This window comes from Balaenoptera musculus, chromosome 9 (genome assembly GCF_009873245.2).
Source record: "Balaenoptera musculus isolate JJ_BM4_2016_0621 chromosome 9, mBalMus1.pri.v3, whole genome shotgun sequence".
NCBI lineage: Eukaryota > Metazoa > Chordata > Mammalia > Artiodactyla > Balaenopteridae > Balaenoptera > Balaenoptera musculus.
The window spans coordinates 12959887-12972282 of record NC_045793.1 but is presented as its reverse complement, the minus strand read 5'-3'; the positions used below and the strand labels follow the sequence as shown (position 1 = coordinate 12972282).

Below are 12396 nucleotides of genomic sequence, written 5' to 3'. Positions count from 1 at the left end.
CATTCACCTTACTCTGTCACCTGTTTCTGCCCAGCTGCCGCACTCTGGCTAATCATTTTTGAAGCTGTTAAATTCCCTATCTTGGCTGGTAGCAACACCATCCCCATCACCCAGACTCCCAAGGGAGAAACTTGGTGTCATCCTTGAGTTCTTTCTTTCTCTCACACCCTCACATGCAATCGGTCTTTGATCCTTTTGATTCTAAAACATTTCTATAACCATCACCTTTCTTCCCCCCACCCCCCAACACTTCTTAGTTAAGGTCATCGTCACCACTCACATAAAGCACTACACTACTCCCCTGACTACTCTCCCTTTCCTGACTTCAGCTTTATCTCCCACTAATCTGCCCTCTATTCTTGCTACTCAAGGTGTGGTCCAAAGAACAGCAACATTAGCATCACCTGGAAATATATTAGAAATGCAGCATCTCGGGCCTCAGCCTAGACCTTGGAAATTAGAATCTGCATTTTAACAAGATCACCAGGTGTATTGAATGTATGTTAAAGTTTAAAAAACACTTGTCTATATTACTGCCAAAGTGATCTTTCTGAATCACGGTCTGTTCATTTCACTCCCGAATGTAAAATTATTTGTGGCTTGGTATTTTCTATACAATAAAATCCAATCACCTTAGCAAAACCTGTAAGGTACTTTATAACCGAACCCCTTCTTCGACTCTTTCTTTCATCTTTGCCACTCCTCGTATTTTATGCTCTGGTAATATGTAACTGCTTATTGTTCCCAAATCAAATGCTCTTTCCTTCTTCCATGTCTTTGCATGTGCTGTGCTTTCTGCATGGGATGGCCTTCCCTGCCCTGTCCATTTTGCAAACCTACACTTATCTTTAAAGCCTCATGCAGTCATTAAAAAATAAATTAATTAAAAATTAAAAAAAATAATAAAACCTCATCTCAGATGTTAATGCTAGAAAAACAATCTCCCCTCTTTTTGTGCTGCCCTTCTTAATATTGCAATATGCTTAATATGCCAAAATCTTATAATTTTGAGGTATTCATTTTTTTTCTTGCTGGACTGTCAGTTTCTTGAGGGCAAAGTTGCCCCTGTGTCCGTACTGTGTGAACTACACATGCTTGTTGAATAAATGCCTGGCCTGAGAAAGAGAAGAAGGGCAGGATGGGCCCCCAGGGGACCTAATTCTAGAGGCAGAGGCTGTGCCGATTTTGATTTCCAGCACCATTTTTGCCCTCATGACTTTGTATTAATGCTGGATCATCCAGATTAGAGAGAATCCTTGTCTAGTAAATGCAAAGGTTTTTATTTCAATGAAAGAAAAGCTTCAAGAAGAAGGACACACGCTTCTGATTTTCTATCTTGTCTTTTCTGGCTTCTTTCTCTCTCACTCTACCTTTCCTGGGAAATAAAGTAGATGAATAAGACTCAGTTTCCTCATTTTTTCAAATGAGAGACTTGAATTAATGTTTTCTATGGTCCCTTCCTGTTCTGATCTATCTGGACACTTAGATGCGTCTGTCTAAGAATGGAATGTAAGAAGGAGAGTGGATAAATGGCCAGGGCAGAAAGGAAAAGTAAGGAAGGGCAGGAAGAGGGAGAGTTTAAATTGCTTTATTGCTAGTGTCTCCATGTAGCAAAGTGCTATAACATCACGATGGGGCTGATTAATACATTCTACTAGCTATGGTTAATAGTTAAAAGGTAACTATGACTGAGAAAGTAGTAGGTACCCTTCTTACTTCCCTGGGTCAGGCAGAATGGCCTAAATTCCCAGAGAACAGTGGAAATAACCATAACTTGGCCTTTGGGCGGGAGGCAAAGTTCACTAAAAAACAGGTAAGTCTTTCATTCAGTGGGATCTGGGCATCAGGAGAACTAAAGTCTTAGATCTGATGAATATTTGACTCCACCTTAGCTGGAAGACCAGTTTGGGGACAGAGGTTACTGATCTACCCAAAGGATGAAATTCACCTCTGCCTAGGCTGAAAGCAGAAGGCCAGATCCTCTCAGAAATCAGAACCTGACCATAAGTAGGTCAAACCTGAGGGATGGAAAAGAAAAATTTAAGGATCTCTGAATAAGGTTTTATCTCTGAGCTGGAAAAAACAGTTATCTCATCTGTGTTACCATAATGGCCAGCCTCTAAGTAAACTGTAACTGCAGATAACTTCACCCCTGTTTCAGTTTCACACTATAAGCTAAATGTGTTTCTTTCATGACTGATGATTGCAGAATGCAGTAAACCCTCTAGCCAGCAGTAATAAAGGCAAAGTATCTGCCAGTCTATACCAAAGGAGAGATGAGGATGAGAGTTGAAGAGTAGGTCCTCTCCTCCAATCCCCCATTTTTTGGTCATTAAATTGTCAGAATGGAACACTTCTCTTTCATAAACCGGCTTCTAATTCAGAATTTTCTCCCTTTTGTCGTTATAAGTCACTCTGCATTTATAGACTCTCCATAAAATCCTTAGGAATATGAAGTAGGGAAGCATTGGTGGTTGTGCTAGTGTCTGTGAGGAATTACCTGGTGCCTGGTGGTACCCTTTTCTCAGACCGTGTATTGAAAGGAAGGATAGAAGAGCTTGCTTGCAGAGAGCTAGCAGCAATTGTGGCTCAAGTGTTACTATCTTGTAGTTGTATTATTGTTCAATTTTGGAATCTAAAGGAAGGTGTGAACTGTTTAGTGTGGAAGGAGAAGGGTGGCAGAGGCCTTTTAGTAAAGTATCAATGTAAAAGAGTGTGCAGAATAAGAAAAGAATATAGCCTGCATCTAACTATATGTTATCCCACCCCATCCCTGCATCCTGAAGCAATTATCTTTCTGAATTCTGTTTTTAATTCCTTTGCTTTCTTTTCTGTAGAGTTTTATTTGATATGTAATATTTTACATGTAATACAATGAAAATATTCTATATTTTAGTTGTTTTTAACTTGATAAAGGGTGTCATATGTCATCCTTGACATTTCACTTGTCATTTCATTTGACATTTCATTTGTCATTCTCATTTCAATTAATATTATTGATGTTTTTGCATAGATTACAATTTTCTAATATTGGGGATTGCTAATAATAAGCTCTGAAGCTTCAGAGGAACCCAGGTGCCTGGAGCCCAGCTGGTGTACAAACTCTCTTCTTGGGCAAGCAGCGGGTACAGATTCCTGAGCTGGTGTTGTGCTGAACAGGATTATTGATGAGCAGCAATGCATGGAACCAAGGGACACTGGGAAAACTCTGTCTAGAGGGAGAAGGCCGGGCCGAGAACCCAAAACATGGTTCCAGGGTATTTTTGACCCAAAGGGCAGAGCACAACCAGATCCAACAAGATAGAGAAAAGATAATCAAGAGGACAGGGGTCTAGAGAAATTCCTTGGGGGGAAGGACTGTAGAGGTTTGTACTGTCATGTGAGATCTGAAACTTTATCCAGAAGCGGGAAAGAAGCTCTTAAAAATGCTAAACTTGTGTGCTTACCTGATTCATGATACTTTGGTGTTCCTTCTGAGTTTGGTTGGAAAGCCCATTACTGCCCTGGGTATAGGTGAGTCCTAGACATTCACAACTCCCTTGACTGTATTCCTTTTCAGGGCCATGGAGAATATCTTCCCCAAGAAAAGAAAATTCATCTTATCCCGTTCTACTTTTGCTGGATCTGGCAAATATGCTGCTCATTGGCTGGGGGACAACGCGGCCCGATGGGATGATCTCCGATGGTTCATCCCCGGTATCCTGGAGTTCAACCTATTCGGCATCCCTATGGTGAGTTTCATTCTCAACCAAGGAGCTTTCACCCTTTGTCCTTTGACATTGTTTTCATTACCAGTCTTTGAGGGTGTCTGAAAACCAAGGAGCATATATTTCACTGTGATATGTATTGGAAAAACTAATTTTTATGTGTCGTGTGAGCTGCCTTCTGAAGGTCGGATGGTAAAACTATATCATTGGATTGTCATTCATGGACTCTGAAGTTAGGAAGGAGACACCATGAGTAAAATGTATTACTATCACAGAAAAATCTCATCAGCAGAACATCTGTAAATACCGAAGTTTGAAAGTGGACGCTGAATATTGAGGAAGAGCCCTTAATACAACAATCAGTCTTCCTCTTGTCAGTAGATTCCTGATGCATACTTGCTTCCTTCTCCCATTTGGCTGAAGGCTTTCCCTGAAAGCTTGGGACTTCCTTAAACATGGAAGGATGGAAATAAGAGATGCTCTTTTTCCTTATCATATAGGTACACAGTCAATGCTCTCTCCTCTCTCACTGACCACTGTGCTTGTGTGTGTGCTAATTCTCCAGGTAGGTGCCAACATCTGTGGTTATACAGAAAATGTCACAGAGGAACTCTGCAGAAGGTGGATGCAGCTTGGAGCATTTTATCCACTCTCGAGGAATCACAATGGGCCTGGGTTCAGGGTAAGGTCCCAAGAGAAGTGATGGAAACTTCTTGGATTGTATGATCTACTTGTACTCAAAGAGGGATTGAAGAAAATCCTACAGGGTGGCCCTAAGTACAGGAGCAGAATAGATAAATCTTGGGTGATAGGCTTCAAAAGCAGGGTATCGGGATGAGGGTATATGGGGAATGGAATGTATATAACTGAATGGTTCCATTGTTGAAAACTCACCAACAAAGGTTGTTGTTAAAGTGTCTATGGTACTGCTATCGCTTCTGTTATCACCTTACATAAGATGAGAAAATGGAGTCCACTGGTGTTTTACTTCAGTTAATACAAGGGAAGCTCCTCCAAGATAAGGGAGAGCAGGGAGGAAGGATTTAGGGAGGGACAGGCCAGTGACCTGAACGTTTTTTTCACCTTGTTACACATTCTCTTTCTATGAATGGTTTGGGAAATCACCCCCACTGCTTCTCATGACTCATCATGCTTTTATCGTATATAAAGTCATATTTTTGATGGGCAAGTATATAGCTGTAGTTTCACAGTCCTTCTTTTTTTTTAAAAGTATATTAAATTTAATTAGATGTTGCTAGACTGTTTTCCAGAAAGACTGTAAAATTGACATTTCACCTAGTAGTGTGAGTCTCCTTTCCCCCTAAATTCTTTTTTTTCCATTGGAGTATAGTTGATTTACAATATTGTGTTAGTTTCTGCTGTACAGTAAAATGAATCAGTTATACATATATCCACTCTTTTTAGATTATTTTCCCATATAGGTCATTAGAGAGTATTGAGTAGAGTTCCCTGTGCTATATAGTAGGTCCTTATTAGTTATCTATTTTATATATAGTAGTGTGTATATGTCAATCCCACCTCCCAATTTATCCCTTCCCCCCTTTCCCCCCGCCCTGGTAATCATAAGATTGTTGTCTACATCTGTGACTCTATTTCTGTTTTGTAAATAAGTTCATTTGTACCATTTTTTTAGATTCCACATATAAGTGATATCATATGATATATGTCTTTCTCTGTCTGACTTCACTCTGTGTGACAATCTCTAGGTCCATCCATGTTGCTGCAAATGGCATTATTTCATTCTATTTTATGGCTGAGTAATATTCCATTGTATATATGTACCACATCTTCTTTACCTATTCCTCTGTCGATGGACATTTAGTCGAAGGCCCTCTTAAGGAGATGTTTATGGTAGTACCAGGAGTGAGTAAGGTTTCTTTTACATCTTTCCAATTACAATGAAAATGAACATAATGAATGCCCATCATTAATGGGAAATTTCTGTTTCTGAGGCCTAAGAAAATTAGATCTCCCATCTAAAGCGTTCTTTCTTTGCTCTTTGATAAAATCTGCTAAAAACTGCCCTCATGAATTTTTTTGCACATGGTATATTGAAGAACAAATAGAGGTCACTGTCTTTGGAATAGAGAAAATAAAACATATTTTGATGGTGAAAACATTACAGACAAAACTAGGCATAAATTTTAAAATTGCAAATTTCTAAAAGTGTAAGGAAAGGGAGAGATGGATTGCAGATCATGGTGGTAGGCAATGCGGCTTAAGGCAATGGGTTTCAAATTCTTTTTTCGTAGTATTACAACTTTATTGTGTTATATGCCAAATGAAGTATTATCAGAAACCTTAATAAATAACATAAATTGGAGGAGCTCTAGAGGGAGCAGGGCCCACTATAGCCCCTTTATCTCCATGGCAACTTCTGTGGGCTTCTTTTTCACCCTGAGGCTGTCATAGACTGGCAGATGTGTCAAATTTAAACTCTGCCACTTGCTTGCAATTTTACATTGGGAAAGTCATGTAATCTTTGATACTATTTTTTTCATCTGTAAAATGAAAGAGCAGAACCAAGATCCTTTCAGTTCTGGAAATGCTTTGACATCCTCCAAATTGGAAAATATGACTACTGTCATCTGAGAAAGCTTCTTATCATAAGGGAACTTTAAAAATTTGATGGAAATATTTAGTAATTGCTTACATTTCCTTCTAGGACCAGGATCCTGCTGACTTTAGTGAAAACAACTATATGCTGTTGAATTCCTCCAGACACTATCTGAACATCCGCTACACCCTGCTACCCTATCTCTACACCCTTTTCTACCGAGCTCATACCCTGGGGGGAGACCGTAGCAAGGCCCCTCGTCCATGAGTAAGCTTCCTGACCTGCAAAGAATCCCTTTCAGACCATAATTTCACTTACCTTGTTAGTAGCAACAAGGTTAGTTAGGACCCTGTTGCCATACAATGTGCTGCTGTCCTGTATTGGGACTTCACCTGCCTTCTCTGTTTTCCAGGTTCTACCAGGACCCAGCTACCTTGGAGGTGCACGAGCAGTTCCTCTGGGGGCCTGGACTCCTCATCACGCCTGTTTTATACAAAGTGTGTTTATAATCTAAACAATGGGGTGAACGCTCACACTTGTTCTCCTGGTTCTATAGCTGAATAAGCTGGGTACTGAGTATCTGTGGCTGCGTTTAAATATGAGTATAAATGAGAGAGAGAGAGAGAGAGAGATCGTGAAAGTTTGGAAATTTGAAAAATAGTAATTCTTGATCTCACTGTTTGCCAAACAAAACAATCCCCATTTTGCAAAATTACCTTAAAGCTTGTTTCCTTAAGCATGTGGCCATGGTATTGATGGGGACTTTGAATGCCTGTGAGTTTGGGCTGGCCATCTGTCTGTGCTTCCCTTTGACCAGAGGGAATATGCTCCTAAAGTTGGGGTGGAGAAAGAGAAGAGGTGGGGAGAGGAGAGTGGAGGGAGAGAGAGGTGCTGGGCAAGGGGAGGGTGCTACTCTGGAGTCCCGGTATAAAGGACCACACCTACCCTTCCTAAGTGTGACTTGGGGCAGGGGTGAGTGGGGAAGAGTAGGGCGGGGTCAGGATTATGCGGATCCATTTATAAACATGAGAGATGGCCCAGGGACTCACGTCACAGGCCCTTGGAGCTGACGTTTCAGCCCCAACGTCTCATGGCAGGTCCTGCTAACTAGCAAGCGGTCCCCCTGCAAGGCTCTCCTGGGGGCCTAGCTGCTTCATTCTCCTCCCATCTGTCAGATTACACAGGTAACTCAGGGAGTGAACTTCCTCTGCTTCTCTCAGGAGCCTCCAAGCAAAACAAACTTCATTTCTAGGAACAGGTCTGCTTTGGGTAATCTGCCCAATTTTTCTGAGTATCTGTATTTTACTTGTAGGATGGGATGATCCCAATTATCTCTCAGGATCGATGAGATGAGCACATGCCACCACGTGGGAAGGTGTTGTGTAAATTGTAAAGGGGTGTGCCGGTGTTGCTCATTATTGTTGTTTCCCTAGGGTGTGGACCACACAAAAGCACATATACCATCTGGTGCGACTATGAAACGGTGAGTGAGGCAGCCCTGCTTGGCTCAGAGACCTGCCTTTAGCAGAGAGCAATTCTAAGGCAGCAGTCTTGGGAGCTCCGGGTAGGATAATAGTACTAGGTTTTACATGTAGTTGCTTGTGGGTACTTTCCTGGGAAGAAGGCCTTTCCAGAGGTACAATGAAATAATTTGAATAACTGGGGCAGGTTTATGGCAATTTTCATTATATCAACCTGGCTACTATGCAGCTATCGGGACTAGTAATGGGCCTTAGGGTGTGATGACCTAGAGGATTAAAGGCCAGTTGTGGAATCACCCACAGCATGGTATAATGTAAAGAAATAGGGTAGGTTGGAGTCTTGGCTCTGCTATTACCTATATGCCTTGGGCAAGTCACTTCACTTTGAGGAGGGAGGGGTCTCTATTTGTCTCTTCTTTAAAATGAGGCAACTGAACTAGATCATTTCCAAGGTCACTCCTAGCCCAAGCAACATATTATCTGATCTTTTTTCCTTTTGTTGGTTAGGGAGTAGCCATAGAATGGAGGAAACAGTTTGTGGAGATGCTACTGCCAGGTGATAGGATAGGACTTCACCTGTGAGGGGGCTACATCTTTCCCACCCAGCAACCAAACACAACCGCAGAGACCAGGTGAGCTCCTCACCCTTCTGAGGGGTGACTGCTCCGGTGCTCTAAGGGGCAGGGTGTTATGGGGGAGGCAAATCGGGACTAAAATTGGATAAACTAAGGGAAAACATCTCCAGTCAGTAATCTTCTTCACTTCCTTTCAAGGTCGGCCCCAAATTGGCATCTTAGTCTTCATTAAGCAAGGGATAAATGTAGCCTTGGTTCCTTTACATTCCCTTTGTCTTTCACTTTTAGATTGCATCAGATTAGAAAAAGAGTCAAAATAATCACGTGTGAGGATTCCCCTGGGGTCGGAAATTGTTCTCAAGTAGATTCCTTTAGGAATGAGAGAATGCAAGTTAAACAGGAGATAAGCATTACCATATGAAAGTCAACATAGGTTCAAGGTCAAGAGCCAGAAAGTTTGAGTTCAAGCCTCAGCTCTACTACGTTACAGATGTGTTACCATGGGCAACTTACTTTCTGTGTTTCTGCTCATCATTAGTAAACTGGAGTTGATGGTAGTTCAACATTGTAGAGTTATTAAGAGGGTCAGATGAAATATAGAAATGATTTAATGTATATAGGACACATAGAAGAGTGTCTTCCACTTGGTAAGCACCCAGTAAGTGATAGTTGTTAGTATTATCACAAACCCAGTTTTCAGCAGGGACTACCGCCTTCTACTGTTCTTCTCATGCTCATTCACTACTAACCTCTGCGTTCACCCACACCCTGCTTCCGTGTTTTCAGACAGAGTCAGTATCTACTCAGTATCTGGGATTGACTCTAATACTGTCTGTCCCTGTGGCATGAAGGGAACTGGTTTAACATCGTTCTTTCTATCCCTTCTTCATTCTCTGAAACTGAGAATTGCTCTTTTACAGTCGGAAGAATACCACGGGACTCATCATTGCCTTGGACTATAAGAGAGAAGCAAAGGGAGAGCTGTACTGGGATGATGGTGTCTCTAAAGGTAGGCGTCCTTATGGTACCGTCACTGTGCTTCTCAGTGAAAATTAGTCTTTGCAGGCTGCCCAGTATGGCACTAACCCTGTTATCACCGATGCTCATTTCTGTAGCTTAGAATTAATTTATTCTTAAAGTCCTGTTAGCCAAGCACATGCATTAAAATAGACCTCAAATGAGCAGCTTCTATGCTATTGACTCTACCAAAGCAAGACATTATTGGATTTAGTTTATTCTTTTCTCTGGGTGTCATTATTAATGCCAAATAACACATTTTATTAATAGATTTGTAAAATACTGCCTTGGTGGCTATTGAAGGGCAAGTATCTAATTTGTTTAGTGTGTTTTTCCACTGTGAGATTTCCATATAAATACCTCACATAAGCCTCTGGTCTCATTATATAAAAATCCTGCCCTATATAGAATTAGCATTTATTCATATTTATTGGCTATTTATTATTGTGCTGTGTGCAGGGCATATAAAGATGAATAAGACATAAACATTGCCCTGAGCAAGTCCTGGTCCAGCAAGATAGAGGGCATGTGGATGATTACAAATGCAAGTCAAAGTATTTTAGATGCCGACAAAATGGTACAACAAGTGCCATGGGGTTTAGAGGAGGGAGCAGTTGCTGGGGGTTGAAGTGGTCCAGGGAACCTCTGTGGAGATTCGCAAAAACAGGTAGAACTTGGGTGAGCAGAACTAGGTGGCAGAGACATTCCCAGGGAAGAGAAGAACACGCCCAGCTGCTCTGCTTCCTGTAGCAACCAACCCTCTTCCATCTTTCTCTTTTAGATGCTGTAACTAAAAAGAATTATATTCTGTATGATTTTTCTGTCACCTCTGTAAGTACTGCTTTTGAGGAACCCACAGTGCATGTTCTTTTCTGTGACTGCTTTTTGAGTTTTGGGTTTGCCGTAGATGCTTGGTCTTGTGGACTAAGGGCAGTGCCTCGTTGCCATCGTCCCAGAAAGGATTAACGTTAAAATGAATTTTTAAATCTGTGTTAGATACATAAGCCTATAGAAAATCAGTATGAGTTTGGTGAAGAACTTGTTTTTTTCTGGAAAAATAAATTATTGCCTTTGAGTTTTATATGCTGAGTCTGGGCTTCCAAGATATGTCCTTATTTGAGGGGTTGCGAGTGTGTAGGACATGTGGGTCAGGGGTGATGAGGTGTGCAGTACCTTTCTGAGGTTCTTCCATCATGGCCTTCCTTTCCAGAGTCACCCAGTTTCTCTGCATCAAAACCAGCATTTGATGTTGTCACATTAAAAAAAAAAATTAGCCATTCTGATAAAGGTGTAGCAATATCTCATGTGGTTTCAATTTGTATTTCTCTGGCGTTTAATGATGTTGACCATCTTTTCATGTACCTTTTCATTTGCCAGCTGTATATTCTTTTAAGTAAAATGTCTATCCAGTTCTTTTGCCCATTTTCTAATTGGATTGTTTGGCTTATATTTGAGAGTTTTGAAAGTTCTCTATATATTTTAGAAACCAGTCCCTTCTTGGATATATGGCTTGTAAATATTTTTTTCAGTCTGTAGGCTGCTCTTTTCATCCAGTTAACACAGTCTTTCACAGAGCAAAAGTTTTTAATTTTGATGGGTCTAGTTTATCATTTTTTCCATTTATGGGTCATTCTTTTTGGTGTCTAGTATAAGAACTCTTTATAGCTCTTCAATATTTTCTCCTATTTTTTTCCTAAAATTTTTATAGTCTTACTTTTACATTTAAGTTTATTATCTATTTTGAGTTAATGTTTTTAATTAAAAAACTTTTTTTTTTTTTTTTTGGCTGCGTGGCTTGCGGGATCTTAGTTCCCCAACCTGGGATTGAACCCGGGCCATGACGATGAAAGTGCCAAGTCCTACACTGGACAGCCAGGAAACTCCCAGTTTTGAGTTAATTTTTATATAGGATTTGAGGTTTAGGTTGAATTTCATGTTTTGCCTATGGATGTCCAGTGGCTGCAGCACCATCTGTTGAAAAGTCTGTCCTTTCTCCATTGCATTGCTTTTGCAAAAAATCAGTTGGGCATATACTTGTGGGAGGCCTAATCTTTTTAAACATCAAAGTGTCCCTTTTTTTCTTCAGTCTTCAGTTCTACCTTCTTTGTCATAGCTCAACTTTGTCACTTTTGAACTGTGGTTCCCTGAATAAGTTATCTAACTTACCTGGGCTTCAGTTTCCTCATCTGAAGAGTGGGGATCATTACAGCCTCAACCTCATAGTTTGCTGTGAGAATTGAATGAGATAATACATGTAAAATGCTTAGCACAGTACCTGGCACACAGTTAAGCATTCATAAATTTTAGCTATCATCATTATTGTAAAAAGAAAAAAAAATTATTTGGGCACTGTTTTGTGTGTATGTGTATGTCTATACCTTTGTGTGCCCATGGGTCTCTGTGTGTATTTGTGTCTTTTTGTTTGCTTTGTGAGTACCCATCTTGTCTGCTTGAAAATTGCATGATGTCAGGAACATATTTTGAGTAATAGAACCAATAAATAACCAGTAAACCAAAGCAAGCACATAATATTACTAAAAGAGTACAAAAAGACTGTTAAGAGTCGCGCTTGAAAAATTCCCTGGGGACCATCTCCTGGCACCATTTAGAACCTCAGAGGTAAAGGATCTCTTAGGATCTCAGGAAGAAAGATACAGAGTGGTATTTGGGCACAATTAGAATGTGATATACCTGGTCTCTAAACTGACTTTTTTTCCCCCAGACCGTGTACAGGCAAAGATTATAAATAATAATTATATGGACCCTGACAACCTCACATTTACAGGTATCATAATCTTGGGAATGGACAAGGAACCTACTAATTTTACTGTCTTCCTTAATAACGCTGCCACCTCCATTTCAAATGTTGTCTACACTCATTCAACAAAGGTGGGATATTGTTCCGTCCTGTGTTGCCCTTGCCGGCAGCGGTGGCCTGAACTTCTGACAGCCAGCTTGCCCTTGCTCTGTTGACTTTGGGCGGTCACGGAGACAACTGGCTTGCTCCAGCAAAAAGCTCCAGCACTGCGATGTAAGCA

At 40.7% G+C, this 12396-nt stretch overlaps 1 protein-coding gene across 1 annotated transcript in view; it reads left to right on the top strand.

Moving 5' to 3' along the window:
* LOC118901203 (probable maltase-glucoamylase 2) overlaps window positions 1-12396 on the top strand; it is a 72463-nt gene that overhangs the window by 22025 nt on the left and 38042 nt on the right. Inside the window, 12 exon segments of the mRNA XM_036864298.1 lie at window positions 3560-3731; window positions 4273-4389; window positions 6394-6519; window positions 6521-6552; window positions 6698-6782; window positions 7719-7746; window positions 7749-7768; window positions 8274-8398; window positions 9262-9350; window positions 10140-10193; window positions 12081-12143; window positions 12368-12389. Of these exon segments, the coding sequence (XP_036720193.1) occupies window positions 3560-3731; window positions 4273-4389; window positions 6394-6519; window positions 6521-6552; window positions 6698-6782; window positions 7719-7746; window positions 7749-7768; window positions 8274-8398; window positions 9262-9350; window positions 10140-10193; window positions 12081-12143; window positions 12368-12389 (933 nt within the window).